This window comes from Hippocampus zosterae, chromosome 7, assembly GCF_025434085.1.
Source record: "Hippocampus zosterae strain Florida chromosome 7, ASM2543408v3, whole genome shotgun sequence".
NCBI classification, from domain to species: domain Eukaryota; kingdom Metazoa; phylum Chordata; class Actinopteri; order Syngnathiformes; family Syngnathidae; genus Hippocampus; species Hippocampus zosterae.
In genome coordinates this window covers 24218988-24234776 of record NC_067457.1, presented here as the reverse complement: position 1 = coordinate 24234776, position 15789 = coordinate 24218988, and the positions used below count along the sequence as shown (strand labels likewise).

The 15789-nt window shown below is 49.3% G+C and overlaps 4 protein-coding genes across 5 annotated transcripts; 1 reads left to right on the top strand and 3 right to left on the bottom strand.

The window, feature by feature from the left end:
- On the bottom strand, positions 1–3386 carry LOC127603626 (major histocompatibility complex class I-related gene protein-like). Its single transcript, XM_052070044.1, has 6 exons — positions 3131–3386; positions 2560–2826; positions 1683–1961; positions 1154–1462; positions 266–379; positions 1–186 (listed from the first exon to the last, which is right to left on the bottom strand). The coding sequence occupies exons 1-6, from the start codon at positions 3195–3197 to the stop codon at positions 167–169; spliced, it is 1056 nt and encodes a 351-aa protein (XP_051926004.1). The 5' UTR covers positions 3198–3386; the 3' UTR covers positions 1–166.
- Positions 3387–4421: 1035 nt separating this feature from the next.
- LOC127603623 (major histocompatibility complex class I-related gene protein-like) lies at positions 4422–7322 on the bottom strand. Of its 2 annotated transcripts, XM_052070041.1 has the most exons (8): positions 7033–7321; positions 6368–6521; positions 5807–6073; positions 5428–5706; positions 5015–5317; positions 4761–4871; positions 4635–4652; positions 4422–4515 (listed from the first exon to the last, which is right to left on the bottom strand). In XM_052070041.1, exons 2-8 carry the CDS (start codon positions 6429–6431, stop codon positions 4481–4483), a joined length of 1077 nt encoding a protein of 358 aa, XP_051926001.1. In that variant the 5' UTR covers positions 6432–6521; positions 7033–7321; the 3' UTR covers positions 4422–4480. The 2 variants fall into 2 exon arrangements, with proteins under 2 accessions (XP_051926001.1, XP_051925999.1); XM_052070039.1 differs by having other exon boundaries at positions 4452–4652; positions 7033–7322.
- On the top strand, positions 6560–12583 carry slc39a7 (solute carrier family 39 member 7). The gene is made up of 9 exons (XM_052070066.1): positions 6560–7014; positions 7958–8513; positions 8883–8995; positions 9074–9242; positions 9913–9975; positions 10684–10803; positions 10879–10953; positions 11087–11283; positions 11370–12583. The coding sequence occupies exons 2-9, from the start codon at positions 7967–7969 to the stop codon at positions 11622–11624; spliced, it is 1539 nt and encodes a 512-aa protein (XP_051926026.1). The 5' UTR covers positions 6560–7014; positions 7958–7966; the 3' UTR covers positions 11625–12583.
- A 166-nt stretch (positions 12584–12749) lies between these two features.
- On the bottom strand, positions 12750–14642 carry LOC127605075 (C3a anaphylatoxin chemotactic receptor-like). The gene is made up of 2 exons (XM_052072653.1): positions 14460–14642; positions 12750–13925 (listed from the first exon to the last, which is right to left on the bottom strand). The coding sequence occupies exons 1-2, from the start codon at positions 14640–14642 to the stop codon at positions 13128–13130; spliced, it is 981 nt and encodes a 326-aa protein (XP_051928613.1). The 3' UTR covers positions 12750–13127.
- Between the last annotated feature and the right edge of the window lie 1147 nt (positions 14643–15789).

Sequence of the window (15789 nt, the reverse complement as noted above, 5' to 3'; positions counted from 1 at the left end):
AAAAAATACATTTGTGCCGAGTTTTGAAATAAGCAATCTGATATGACCACAAACGTGAAACGCACAAAAACAAAAGTTAACAAAAAATATCCAATGACCTCACATCCAATGTTATTTTTTTGCATGAATCAGTGACTCCTGTATGTCCACAGACCAAAAGGTCTAACTAGCCACCAAGTCGGGAGCCTGAAATCGAATGGAAAAGGCGCAACATGGATCAATAATCTCGTTAATATCATTTCTTCTCCTCATTTCGGGTCCTCACCTTTGCACTCTCTTTTCCAAAAGCTGTACAATGCAATGGCGACCGCCACGAGCAGCAGAACCACCACAGTGCCTCCAACCACCGGAGCGAGCAGCGGCACACCCTGTGACAAATCTGGACATGGGCAGAAAAGAATTGTGACTTTTGGGGCAACTACTATCATCTGCAATTGTGGTTCTCAAACTTGGATACCAGGTGGCTCGCAAGTTCTAACTTGGTCATCTGTCGAGGTATTTGTGAAAAAACATTTTTAGAATGGTCTTGTATCTTAGTTGTAATAAAGTCCCTCCCCACCTAATAGAAAATGTCCCGATAAGGCCAGTCCAAAAAGTTTTTTTTTTAATTGCGGCTCTTCCGTCGCTTCCCCTCGTGAATTGCCGAGATCCACTGTATGATATATGACACTGCCCCCTGGTGGCCACGTTCCCCACACCAAAAAGGAGGCCCATCGAAGAGCATGAAATCACGATTCAAAAACTGTTTCGGGCGTCACATTCTACTTATTTGTCTTAAGTAACACAGTGTATGGCACTGAATTGAAGAACAAAAAAAAGCTTCATTTTTTTGGTGGTGTTTTTTTGGGGGGCTCGAACAGATTCCTGACATTTCATTTTCCATCCACCACCTTTATTCTTTGGCCACGATGACACAAGAAGGGGCCCAAGATTTCCACTCCAACTTGGTGACACCGTACCTCGAGGAACATCATGAATCTGTCCGATATGATGGTAGTTCGTAGTACCCATATTTTTCCGGTGACTGATGGAGGATAGTTTCCGAAACTAAAACCTTTCTACGGGACACCAAAGCACTGGCGAACTTGCAAAAAGGGCTCCCATTGACTGAAGCAAAAATTTGGAGGAAGTGTCGTCTCTCAAAGATACTCACAGTTGGTTTCGATCACAGCTTTGTCCAGGATGGCGACCATCTCATCCTGGTTACGTGCCTCGAAATCAAAGACGCACTGGTATTGGTTCCACCTGTCCTCCGGGATGGCCGAAACGTTGAGGCACACGGTCTTCTGGAAGGTTCCGTCGTGGTTGGGCAGGATCTCCCCGCTGTCGCGGAGTAGCTCCTGGACCTTCTTGCCATCTCTCCGCCAGAACATCTTGGCTCCGTGGTCCGGGTAGAATCCCGTGGCGTGGCAGCAGACTGGCGACTGGGGCGTCTTTTGGAGGAGCGCCACCTTGGGGTGCACTGCAGGAGAGAGAGAGAGAGAGACATCTCGGATGACTTACTCGCAGTGACTCCAAAAAGTGTGACGCTAACGTCTTATTCCAAAATGGATGACACGGAATTTCACTTTGTCCTCGTGTGCTTCAAATGTACTTTTTTTACTATTTGGATCGATTTTCTCAGCCATCAAGAAAACTTACCAGCTGAGATGAAAGATGAAGTTTGACAAGGGGCCTCCTACCTATTCTGTTCAGGAATTCCCCCGCGAAGCGCATGTAGCTATTGATCCTGTCACGACAATCGTTCAAGTAGAAGTGCTTCATGTACTGGATGGTGGCCGTCTCAGCGTCCCATCTATGTTTGGTGAGGTGGGCCGCCTGCTGGGGTGCGATCCAGGTCTCGGCGTCCAGATCCAGCAGGATAAAGTCTTCGCCGTTGTAGCCGTAGCGGTTGAAACCCCTCACCGCGCCCGTGTCGTTGTCCATCTCGCAGCCGCTCACGCGCTGGAGGACGTGCGTGTCTGGAGGAAGCACAACCACCTTTAGTTTGACAGGGGAAAGACGATTCTGGATACCTCGGGTCACGAGAACCGATTCGGAAAAATCCGTTTAAGATGGAAATGCGGATACAAGCGGCCGAAATGAGTTTTCTCCGCAGGGTGTCCGGGCTCTCCCTTAGAGATAAGGTGAGAAGCTCGGTCATCCGGGAGGGGCTCCGAGTCGAGCCGCTTCTCCTCCACATCGAGAGGAGCCAGATGAGGTGGCTTGGGCATCTGATTCGGATGCCTCCTGAACGCCTCCCCGGTGAGGTGTTCCGGGCATGTCCCACCGGGAGGAGACCCCGAGGAAGACCCAGGACACGCTGGAGAGACTATGTCACCCAGCTGGCCTGGGAACGCCTCGGGATCCCCCGGGGAGAGCTGGAAGAAGTAGCTAGGGAGAGGGAAGTCTGGGCTTCCCTGCTAAAGCTGTTGCCCCCGCGACCCGGCCCCGGATAAGCGGTAGAAGATGGATGGATGGATGGAAGATGGAAATGGTCTTTGACCGTGGCCACTTGGGTCGAGCCAATCGTACCAGCCGATTTTAGTCCTCTTCCAATTAATACGGTGGTCGTCGTACCTCTCGTCTGGTTGAAATGGTTCTTGAGGTTGTAAATGTCTGCGTTGAAGTCTCTCCGGTGGTGCCGGCACTGGATGGCGTGCCAGATCAAGTGCTCTGGGTCCTTCGAGAGGTAGTCTTGGACCCAGGCCTGCTTGGCATGGGCCATATCTTTGTTGCTGTCATAGTAGCCCACCACCTCGTCATTCAGCATGACCACACCCACGAACTGCGGCATATTGGGGAGCCCGGAGGTGGCGGTCAGGAAGTAACTAAGGGAGAAAGTCACTGCAGGGTGAAAGAGATTGTCAAGATCATTTGCAGGGGACACAATTCAGCAATTTCCCTCACAATTTAGAACAGGTCCCCGGTGTGTGTGTTGTGTGTGTGCGCGCGATGGGGGTGAGGATAAAATGAAAACTCTAACACATGTACGTCAAAGACGACAGATTCGAAACCACCAGTTCACTTAAAGGGCACAAGGACGTGCTGAACTATGCCGAAAACACAAAGCGAAAGTAAAAGTTAGCAACGTTTCACGAGTGAAACAAAGTACGCATAACCGAACAGCAAATTATTATTTTTTCTTTACCCGAGGATGTCGCCTCGCTGAGCAGCAAGACGAGAAATATCTCGATCATTTTGATCAGTTGTATCATTGTTTGGTTTTCAGCTCATACGCGAACGGTTTGGCAGAAAGCTAACGGGAAAATGCACAGGAAGGACAAAGCGGAAGTAGCGTATTATTTTCAGAATAAACCAGTCAAAAGTGTAGACACTTTGTCATGCCGTTGAATGAGAAACCGGGATGAAACGTTTGACTGGTCATCGTTCTAGTGACAAAATGTATTGAAGTTGCAGTCGCTGATGGTGTAGTGCAGGGGTGTCCAAACTTTTTGCCAAGGGGGCCAGATTTTATGTGGTAAAATGTCGGGGGGCCGACCTTGGCTGACATTCTTTACATTGAACAACAATATTGTTCAACAAATTTTAGTAAGCCAGTCTGTTTCACATTTCCATTTTTGTTTTAATTTCAACAATCTTAAGAATTTCTTTTGGTTCATTTGAAACAGGTATATCACATGCAACTGCTTATTCACTTGACTTTTTCTTAAACAGAAGTCTCCTGAGTGCAAATTGATTGATTTGAAACATAAAATGTATCACCATGACTTTTCAATAGTCACAAAACCTTTGACTCGAACAACAGGGAAATGAACCACCAATACACATATCCACAACTGCAAGGATCATTTGAAATATGACATATCAGTCAATATAAACACGGAGTGATGTCTTGTTAACTCGTGAGTGATGCCCTCTAGTGTCTAAATGCTATTACTCATTTAGTGAATGCTATTACTCATTTAGCCACTAGAGGGAAGTAGTACTCTCTGAAACATCACTCACCAGTCTACGAGACCTCAGTCAATGCAACACGTCTTCCATTGCGCCCAACCTGCGGGCCAGACGGCACTGATTTTATGACCGGGGCCGAGGGCCGGACGAAATTCGACGGCCCGCGGGCCGGACTTTGGACATGGCTGGTGTAGTGGTACACCCGCATCGATATGCGCGGTACACGTGTCTGTTTAGTCATGCAGCGAGTGACAATTAAAAAGTTCCAGTTTATCTGTTTATTATTACAACCAAATACAAAAAATAAAATTTCCTGTGCATCACATTACAGGGAAGTGCAAAGAGCATTTGGAAATAAAAGCAAGAGTGCTTGAGGCTAACATCACAGTCTTGCTCTCTTTGATACTCACAGTCAATAAATGCACAAAAAAATGACACAAGTCCAAAATCCCCCCCCCCCAAAAAAAAGAAGAAAAATGTTGAAAACGTTATGTTAATGAATAAATGACGTGGCTTCGATGTCCGCTTGGAATAACTTCTGGTCCGTGGCTCACTGCTCGCAGGCTTGACCATCAGATTAGGGTTAGCATTGGGGTGGTGGCGCAGGTTCCACGCCCGCTTAGGATGGAAACATAGAAGACGCAGCAGTCAACGGCCAATTTTGACCCGTGCCTTCTCTTGCGTGCGTTATCAGATACAACTGATAACAATTGATAAGTGGAAGGCTGAACACTTACTGTTAACAGCTTGGAATTCTGCAAAAAAAAAAAAAAAACACAAGGAGATGTCGCAATGTCATGCTGAGAGTCAATGATGAGACAGGAGATAACCAGCTCTGTTCAAAATTTCTGCATTGTTCTCACCCCCATTTCTTCGGCGGGTGTAACATCCGGCGGCGACGGCTGCCACGAGGACCAGCAGCACCCCTACGGCGCCTCCGATGACGGCGCCGGCTGGAAAATTTGAGGGAGGAACTGAAAAGCAAACACAACGTCGAGCTCGTTAGGACATGCATATTGTTCAGATAACTGAAGCGGGCGGGGCCTCAGAGTCTCAGCGACAAAAGGAACTCTGGCTTTTTCACATCCAACAGTCGACTGCATCCACGCTGACTTACTCCAGTTGGTTTGGATGACGTCTTTGTCCAGTTTGATGACCAGCTCCTCCTCGACGCCGCTCAGCTGAAACACGCACTCGTACTCGGCCCAGTGAGCGAGCGGCGACGCAGACGCGTTCAGGGTCACGCTCATCTGGAAGGTTCCGTCGTGGTTGGGCAGGATCTCTCCATGCTCCACGTGTTCGTAGAGCTCCTGGCCACCTCTCCTCCAGAACAGCATGGCCATTTTTGGGTAGAAGCCCGTGGCCTGGCAGCATACCAGCGACGTGGGTGTCTTCTGGAGGAGAGCCATCGAGGGAAGCTCTGCAGGGGGGCACGCAGAGTGAGAAATAAGTCCCATCGGCACAAGTTCCAAGTGTTCCAAGTCGATAGGTCAATTCGGGTCTCGCCGAAACCAACGCCGACGGCCTCACCTTTTCTCTGCAGGACGCTCCTGCCGTAGTTCACGTACATCTTCAGCCAGTCCGGGCACTTCTTGATGTAGTAGCGCTTGTTGTATTGCAGCCTGTTGATGTCGCCGTCCCAAATAAGTTTGGTGGTGAAGGCCTGCGAGGAGGGCGCCGTCCACGTCAGCGTCTGCAGGTTCAACGCGATGAAGTCTTCGCCGTCATATCCGTACTGGTTGTAGCCCACCACCTCGCCGCTCTCCTCATCGAGATCGCAGCCGTTCATCCGCTGTAAAATGTGGCTGCCTGGTGGGGAAGTCGGAGTGCGTGAGAAGGCACGGATAGCGGGCGCACTCTTGTAACCGCATCCATTCTGTTGGTGGCTAAAAGAGAGAACGTGCCACACCTCCGGACTGGTTCAACCGTTGACTCAAAGCCTCCAGGTGTTTTCTGAAGACCTGCTGGTTGCCAGAGCATTTGCGCTTGTACCAGTCCAGTTGGTCCGGTATATCCCGAACCAGCTGCCTCATCCATTCCTGTTTGGGCTCCGGCGACTGGATGTCGCTGTCCCAGTAGCCCACTCGGACGCCGTCCACCTCAGCAGCGCCCACAAACTCGGGGAAGTTTTTCACCCCAGATGTTGCGGTGATGAAGTATTTCAGGGAATGTCTTGCTGCATTTTTCAGGAATAAATATCCACGAGTGAATCGCGTGTGACAAATGTATCATGACACAGTTGAGTGGATTTCTCCAATATAGCTTTCACCATACCTACTTTTTGGGGGTAAAAAAAAATGCGCCTTCAACTTTGGTGTTGTTTTCACGAGGCACGGAAAATACTGTTAATTTGATCATGCATAGTGAAAATGAAACCGAAAGCGAGTAGCCAAGGTCTTATTGCGCACTGGGAGGAAAGCGAACATATGTGAAATCGGGGCAAAATTAGAACAAGTGAAGGCGAGCTGACCTGCAAATGTGGCCTGGAAAATCCACAATTCCGACGTGAGCAGCAAAGTCAAAATCTTGTTCATGGCGTTCTACTTCTCGATTCTTTGCGCGTGACGTTTTGTTTGAAGACGACGACGAGCTGAAGGAGGGGTTGCGAGGGTTTACCCAGCCCACTGATAAGACACAAGGAAGTATTTTTATAACACAATGAGCGTCACAGTGTCCGTCACGTGTTGAAACCAGAACACAACATTAAATAGCACATGGATAAAATGTGACCAAAAATGGTTTCACGTATCAGTCTTAAGAGGCTGCTGCTTGCTTTTGCGCTATATAATTGGCGGCTTGTGTCGAGATGGTGGTAAAACACATCATGCAATTCTTAAAGACTCCAAAGATCGCACATAGGTCCTGTGTCGTATGTCGTATAACAGTAATAAGTTATACGACACTTGTGGCAAGGTAACGAGCAATAGGGATGCGCGTTTGGAATCGGGATCTCTTCTCGCGAGATTTGGAGACGCGCGAATGCCACGTCTCGGCGAGCAGCTAGCATAGCCATAGCTAGGAACCGAACCTCCGAGGTGACGCTGCGTCCATTTTTTTTTCCGACGCGGAAAAGACAAACAAACTCTCAGGCAACCCGTGGAACATTGGCGCCCTCCGGTAGGCATCCTCAACCACGTTTGTTTGTGTTTTAATTTGGCCCGTGGTACTTCTGTTGTTAGCATTGGCTAGCCGCTTAGCCGCCAACTGATGCTCCGTTCGTTCTCGCGTTCTTTTTGTTGATTTGCTATTCGGCTTAACGTGGTGGTAAAGTCAAGAAATAAAGCTGCTTAATCGGTCACGGCCGAGGCGTCCAGCGAGAAAGTGAACTCCCAATGCAAACTTGAAAAGTGACTCTTGAAAGTTGAGGTGCAAAGTTTTCAGCGCTGCAGACCCTTGCCTGCAGTTTCCTCTAGAAAAAAAAATAAAAGCAATACAAACAGAATGATGCAATGCAATCCCCTCAATAGTCTCGAATCTTTTCATCCGATTTTTGTACGCAGAGAGAGTCACCTGTGGTTGTCTTGAAAATCGGACTTGCCTTTATTGGCTAAGGAAATTGTCCCTGGAGTTGCAGTCACTAAAGATACCGTACCAAAATACCGTATTATAGGACACGGCTATCAAACTCGGCTATTTATTTATTTAGCGTTTCTTCTTAAATGGATTTGTTACTTTTATTCATGCAGAAAATCAGTCCTAAAATAACTCTTTACATCGCATGCACATGTGCACATATTGTACGTGAGTGGAGGGGTGGGGGCACCAAAAAGTGTATATGCAGTTTATGTTCCTTCTGCCGTCTAGTGGAAGACTGTTTGATAGTGGTCTGTTGTCACGTGACATTATTAGTTGAAATAAATAAAACGTTGACCAATTTACGACGGCACGCCTTTCATAGGACACCTATTTGCCACGACACACTAGTTGGCAATCACTATTTTCTTCAGGTCCTCAGAGGACTGCAGTTACCAGCAAGTTGAAGGTCTTGACTGTCGATGTTATGGAAAGTGAGAAACGGCGCATCTTTCCTAGAATTGTTTTTATTCGTGTCCTTTTCCAGGTAAACACAATGGGCCACTTACATCCGCTGGCGGTGACGCTGGCCACATCTGCTCTCGTGCTGTTGTTTGCCTCGCATCTGAGCGACGCTCACGACCACTCGCATGACCACCACCATGGGCACAGCCACGGTCACCACAGTCACTCGCACGGCCCGGAGGCCAAGATGTTCCACGGCGCCAGCAAGTGGAGCGCCGAGGCCAACCTGCCGCCAGAGGAGGAGGAAGTGGGGGAAGGCCACAGGCACGACGAGCATTGGCACGGTCACGACGATGACCGCGGACATGAGCACGTGCAAAACGATGACCACGGTAATGAAAATGACCAAGTGCAAAACGATAACGACCGGTATACGGATGACTTGCAAAACGATGACCACGTGCGAAACACCGATCAGGGTCACGCCGATGACCTCGAGTATGTCAGTGACCCCGAGCGGGTTGACGAGCGGAGTCGCCACGATAACCGTGGCCGTACCGATGACCACGCCCACACGGATGACCAACAGCAGGTTGATGAGCACGGTCACGCCCATGACGACGACGAGCGTGCACACGGTGATGACCACGTGCATGCCGATCACCAAGCGAATGCCGCTGACCTCTCGGGCATTCGCCACGGGCGCACGCATGCGGATGACCTCGCTAGGATTGTCACTGTAGCGTATTTTCAGAATTGATTATTCCATCTATCAATGGAATAATTGGATCAAAGATTGTTTTTTTTTGTGTGTGTACCGTTGTTTCTTTGGTCATGTTCGATGCTCAAAAAACAGTTAAGGGATATGGCGCGAGATGACGACACGTGGTCGCCAACCTCTTTGAAAGTGAGAGCTACTTCTCGGCTACGGTTGAATGCAAAGCGTTATTTGGTGACTTGAGAAGCGATTATCCGTGAATGAAATGAGTCAATGTTGTTCCCTTCAGACCACGCGCACGCCGATGCCGGCGGGCACGACCACGGTCGGTCACACGGCCACGACGACGGCGACCACGCGGCCGAAGTGGTGAAGCTGGATGGGCTGGAACTGTGGATGCAGGTTAGACCCCCCCCAAAACCATCCTCCGCCTCCCCCGCGATGACGTGGAAAACGATCCCTTCCCTTCCTTGCTCTCAGGCCATCGGCGCCACGCTGCTCATCAGCGCCGCGCCGTTCCTCATCCTCTTCCTCATCCCGGTTCAGTCCAACAGCGGCCAGCACCAGAGCTTGCTCAAGGTGCTGCTGAGCTTTGCGTCGGGAGGCCTGCTGGGCGACGCCTTCCTTCACCTCATACCGCACGCTCTGGGTATGTCACGCGGCTTGGCGTCTGAAGGCCAAACGCTGGGCCGACTCGCATTTTTCTGCAATAGGCTCACACCGAGACAAACTTAAAAGGTCCAAATTCGTACTTGGTCCCTGCAGTACAAAACCAGCTTGCAGGTCAAACTTGTGGCATCTAAGATAAGAGAAGATAAGATAAGATAAGATATCCTTTATTCGTCCCACACTGGGGAAATTTTAAGCCTCCTGCAGCAAGAATGTATGTAGAAAGAAGAAAGAGGAAAAAAAAACAACAAACATCTTTCAATTAAATGCAATATGAACACAAAATGGATAAATCGCAGTACTATTTACAATTTTCCTTCACGTCATTTAATTATTATTATTATTATGATTGTTATTTTTTATTCATCAGCCTGACAGCAGTCGGTAGGAACGAGCGTTGGTATCTCTCCTTCTTGCAGCGCGGGTGTAACAGTCTCTGGCTGAAGGAGCTACCAAGTGCTGTCAGGGCGGGCTGGAGGGGCTATCTATTGGCATCTCTTAAAAAAAATAAAATAAAATAAATTCCTCGCAACTGGTATTTTTACGCACCAGTCCGGAAGTCAAACTTCCCGTCGCATGCTTAGCAGTCATTCCGCGACGACAGATGAAAAAGATTCAAGCTGACCTCCTGCTTTCTGCCCACGCCGCAGAGCCGCACTCTCACCACGGCGACAGCACGCACGCCGCCGAGGAGTCGCACGGCCATTCGCACGGTAAGTGAACCCTTCAAACCGTCCGGAGTCACGTCGCTACTTTTTATGACTTGGGCCGTGCTTGTCTAAGACTCAGCGGAGACGCGATTTAACTTGGGGGTTGAGATCGTAAGGCAGGCATGTGCAAAGTCCGGCCCGCGGGCCAAATCCGGCCCGCGGTCGAATTTCATCCGGCCCTCGGCCCCCGTCATAAAATCAGTGCCGTCTGGCCCGCAGGTTGGGCGCAATGGAACACGTGTTGCATTGACTGAGGTCTCGTAGACTGGTGAATGATGTTTCATAGAGTACTGCTTCCCTCTAGTGGCTAAATGAGTAATAGCATTTAGACACTAGAGGGCATCACTCACGAGTTAACAAGACATCACTCCGTGTTTATATTGACTGATATGTCATATTTCAAATTCCTGTTTCAAATGAACCGAAAGAAATTCTTAAGATTGTTGAAATTAAAATAAAAATGGAAATGTGAAACAGACTGGCTTACTAAAACTTGAACAATATTGTTGTTCAATGTAAAGAATGTCAGCCAAGGTCGGCCCCCCGACATTTTACCACATAAAATCTGGCCCACTTGGCAAAAAGGTTGGACACCCCTGTCGTGTGACCCGCTTGTCCCAAAGAATGATTTGACAAGACTCGATTGAGCCACGAAGGTTGTCATTTGTGACTTGCCCATACGCGACTTACTCCCAGTCGTGCTTTCCACAGGCGCCGGCCACGATCACATGTCAGTGGGCCTGTGGGTGCTGGGGGGCATCGTCGCCTTTTTGATTGTGGAGAAGTTTGTGCGCTTTCTGAAGGGAGGCCACTCCCATGGGCACTCGCACAGTAAGAGCAACGCCGAGAACTCCTCCGAGCTAGCTCACTTATCGCCTTTGATTTTAACTTTTTTTTTTTTTAAAGCTGTTGTCAAGGAGAAGGACAGCAATGGTGAAGACAAGAAGGCACCCAAAAAGAAGAAGGCGGAGAAGAGTGCTGGTGAGTATAGAGGCCGGGCAAGTCGTTGATTTCATTTCGGTCTGAAGAATTAATCGGATTCAAACCGATTATCTCGCATTGCCGTGCGTTTAGCTTTTTATGTCTTTTTTTTTTTTTTGTTTTTTTGCTGCAGACATCAAGGTGTCTGGCTACCTGAACTTGGCGGCCGACTTCACTCACAACTTCACGGACGGCCTGGCCATCGGCGCATCTTTCCTGGTGGGCCCGGCGGTGGGCGCCATCACCACCGTGACCATCCTGCTGCACGAGGTGCCGCACGAGATCGGAGACTTTGCCATCCTGGTCCAATCCGGCTGCACCAAGAGGAAGGTGAGCCGCGGCGGTTGAAGTTTTGACCCCCCCCCCCCCAACCGCCCTTCCGTTTGACTTAAGTGTTAAAATGTCCGTCCCATCAGGCCATGTCTCTGCAACTGGTCACCGCCGCGGGAGCGCTGGCCGGCACCGCCTGCTCGCTGCTGGCCGAAGGCGCCGGCGCGGCAGCCACCGTGTGGATCCTGCCCTTCACGGCGGGCGGCTTCATTTACATCGCCACGGTGACGGTCCTCCCGGAGCTTCTGGCCGGCCGCTCCTCTTTCGGCCAGTCGCTGATGGAGATTCTGGCCCTGCTATTTGGCGTCGGCATGATGGTTCTGATCGCAGAGTACGAGTGAAAAAAAAAAAAAAGAGCGCTTGAAATGACATTGTTGATGTTTGTTTTTTTTGGTGGGGGGCTTTTTTTTTCCACCCTCAAGATGGCAACGTATAGGAAATGAAATCTGGAGAGGACTTCCGCTTTCTCACACACGCACACATTGTTTTTGTTCAAAGTAGCTGCTTGGTTTAAAGCACATGTGCACAAAAGGTTCGCATACCTGAAGAGGTCGAACCTCACACATGACATTGGATTTTTCTTTTTTTAAGTTGTGGCCACAGTATGGATATAACATGCACGAAATGTTAATTCCAGGCCACAAAATACTAAATTGTGGCCCAGAGCGAGGTGCACACAAAGTACCGATTTGTGGCTAAGGGTCATGTACACTCATTTGTGGCCATGAACTCGAGGCAAAATGCGTCCCAAATACTTTGAAGCGCATGTGGACATGAGAGGCATGCAAGAAGTCAGAAGTACACAGCACCGGGTATGACATGGAACAATTATTTGAAAATTGTGGTCACAGAGTTCGGTGCCACTCTAACATGCTCACGAAATACCAAATTGTGGCCCTCAAATAGGTCCGAGTACAAAATACAAGATGTCGCCAACAAATTAGATCAAATCTGCACACACAAAATAAGGCGTTTGTGGCTTGACAAATATTCCACTGAACACCTTGTGGACTTTTAGAGAGCATCGAGGACCGTTTGCTTATTTGTCCACAAATTATGTTGGCATTTTGAATACGCACTCCACCTGATTGGTGACCACAAATGAGCATTTTTGTGCAATTATTTTTGTTTTTAACCTCTTGTGTCATGGTTCAGGGCTCCATACATAACTGATCAAGTGCGAGTGAGCGCAGAGGACCGGGCTGTTTGTGAGCGACTGTGAAATCAGCACCCCCCCCCCCCCCCCCCCCCCCCGTTGTATGTAACGGTGACCAACAATAAAGGCTAATGGCGTTCCTGATTTCGGCCGTGATTGCAAACGCCACAACACAACCGGTCGTAAGTAGGAAAACATTTCCACTGTCGGGAGAAACCACACGCTATGCTCGACCGCTGGCCAGGGTGGGTGCAGGGGGCAGAGGCCAATCATCCATCTGAGGGGCGGTGGGGGCCCATCTTCCTCTTTTTTTTTTGGGCGGGGGTCATGTCGCCCACCCCTGAAAAATGGATGCTGGGCCGCAAATGCTGCCCTGGGCTGTCGTTTGGACACCCCTCGGCTTAGGGTTTCAAATCCATTTTAAACTAGTGTTTGGGTTTTAAAATTGGGTCAGCGTTTCCAATCAGGGTTACCGTTTTAAATGAAGGTTTCAAACTCGGAGTACTCTGGTTTTTGAAGTAGGCTTGAATGTAAATGTCGGATTCTTTGACAAGTGGAACGGCAGCCCACGCCCACCTTGCTAACTGCTATTGTACCTCGAGGCTAACGGTGGGCAAAGTCAGTACTGTTTTCGCTGAAGTCAGCCAAACAGTCTCGTTTTTCTTTCCACTTTTATTTCTTCCGCTCATCACACCTCTGACTTGCTCAAGCCCAAGCCGTTGCACTGTCCTGTCTGTCCGTCAGGATTGTCGGCGAGAGCGTTCCTGGACAGGCCCTCCAGAGACTTCTTGGCCGGGGTCCTCATCCGCATCCCCACAAAGAAGTAGAGAAGCGGGTTGATGCCGCTTTTGATGAAAGCCACGCCTTTGGCGAGGGGCATCCATGTCTTGAGCAGTGCGCAGTTCCTATCCACCATCTTGAGGATGAGCAGGCCGTGGTACGGAGCCCAGCACAGGAAGAAGGTGGCCACCAGCAGGGCCAGCACCCCCAGGACGCGCCCCTTGCCCGATAAGCGGGTGCGGTGGATGCCCACCCCGGCCAGGATGTAGCAGGCCAGGATGACCAGGAAGGGCAGCAGGAAGCCGAACAGGAAGCGCACGACGTAGAGGCCGTTCTTGTTATTCATTTGGCACTTGGCTATGTCCTGGTTGCACATGAGGCTGTGTTTGGAGAAGAAGGGCCAGCTGAAGGCCAAGACCACCAGCCACACGCACGTGGCCACCACTCGGGCGGCGCACACGGTGCGGTGGCGCCGGGTGAACACCGGCAGCCGGACGCAGAGGGCCCGGTCCACGCTGATGACGGCCAGCATGAAGACGGAGCCAAACATGTTGGCTTGCTTGCAGAAGCCGTTAAACTTGCAGACGAACAAGCCGAAGGGCCAGTGGCCCAGGAACAGCTTCTTGACCAGGGAGAAGATTCGGGTGATGCAGAAGATGAGGTCCGCCATCGCCAGGTTGATCAGCCATACGTTGAGGACGTTTGCCTGGGGAGCCAGCGTCCAGGACGACACGCGAGCAAAGATAAGAGAACAATCTGTGACTGTGTAAAGCACTCAAGTCAGCGTTCCTGTCCAATATGCTCGATGTCAGGGGTGTCCAAAGTCGGTCCTCTGTCCTGCCTGTTTTCCAGCTGTCCCAGGAGCAACAACACACCTGATTCAAATCATCAGGATCCTTCTAATGCTGCTTCAGAGCTGGCTGATGAGCTCATCATCTGAATCAGGTGCGCTGCAGGCGGGGGGAGCTGGAAAACAGGCAGGACAGTGAGGTCACCTGCGATTTGGATGCTTTTGCGGGTCCAATTATATATTAGTGTGGAGAAATAACATGTCAGCGCACTCCAGGTCAAATCCAAGTTTTGGTGACGGGCGAGAAGAAGAAAAAAGATGCAAATGAGATGTATCACTTCAAAACGTTTTCCTCCATGATCTATAACCTGTCAATCTGAACTGAAAATTTGTAGTGTAGGACAAAAGCAGACTTGAGGAAAGAAACAAAAAAAAAAAAAGATACTCAACCGACTTAGGCTTGCATCCCACGACCCAGATCACAAGAGAGTTGCCCGGAATGCCCAGCACGATGGTGAGCGTGTTGAGGACCACGGCGACCACGTCCAGGTGGCTTTCGGCACTCGTCTTGGCCGCCGAGACGCTGGCAGAGTCGTTGAGGAAGAGAGAAGGCGCCGTGTCCCTACGATGCATCTTGAGACCTGAAGAGGAGGCAGAGATGCGAGACGCTGCCACCCCAAGTCTCCTTGACCCCATCACATTTGGATTCAAGGATGATGGTTTTGATCAAATCGGGAACGAGACGACCTGCGAGGTTAGCAACTCCTCGACAATCACAACAATTACATCTTACTTTATTCCTCATTTAAAACCAACAAAGACGAGAAACTATTCGCTTCCCTTTTTTTAGCTCAGTGGCCCCTCACCTTTTTTTTTGTGGTTCAATTGACTAGCTTACACGATGTGTTTAATGTTTATAATATTTATGTTTTTCGAGAGCGTGTATAACAATGAACATTCTACCGTGTTTCGTGTCTTGTCCTCGTTGTTTTCATCGTGGAGACGACTGGAGCACATCAACTTGTGCTAGCATCGGAACAACAGGCAACAGTGCTTCAAAATTCAGTTATTTAACCAGTGGGGTGAAAAAAACGTGTATTCGGAATTGTAAAGCTCTCTTCGAAGAACGGCCTGGCAGGAACGGGCTCATCAAATCCAAATCTCACAGCAAATGAACACATAAGACGGTTAAGCGCAGCCCGTTCCGATACTCGGTTTGAGTTTAGAAGCGAGTTTATAGCGATTTGTAGTTTAAAGGACTGGTTCTTATCAATTAGTAAGCCCGGGTATGTATAAGATGTCACCAGAGTAATTTAATTCCTAATGTTTTTTTGAAACCACGAACGCTGCGAAAGCAGCTGCTAGCCGTTTGAAATTAGCATTCGCTTTCATTTATGTGACTCCGGACACTAATTTAAGCCCGTCAAAAGGCTTCGAGTGATTTTTTTTTTCTTTAAACAGCCGACGAAGAACGACGATAAACGATCGTATCCTCAGCATACAAATTGTAACATTTCATCAGGCTCACAACGCTTTTTCGGATAAATTGTGAAGCCATCCTCCACTCACCATTCCGTGTACGTGACTTTGATATGTGGCTTTAAAATCGTGGGCCTGGCACGTGTGTGTCAAAATGGGAGGGGGGGGGGGTTCAACGGGCTAAATGAATGAGAGATTCCCCTGATGATCGATGTGACACCTCGGCAAGTGTAGTCGAAATTACTCTAGCATTTTTTAAAAATTTGAAATGGCAACACACTACTGACTGCTAAGTCCCCCC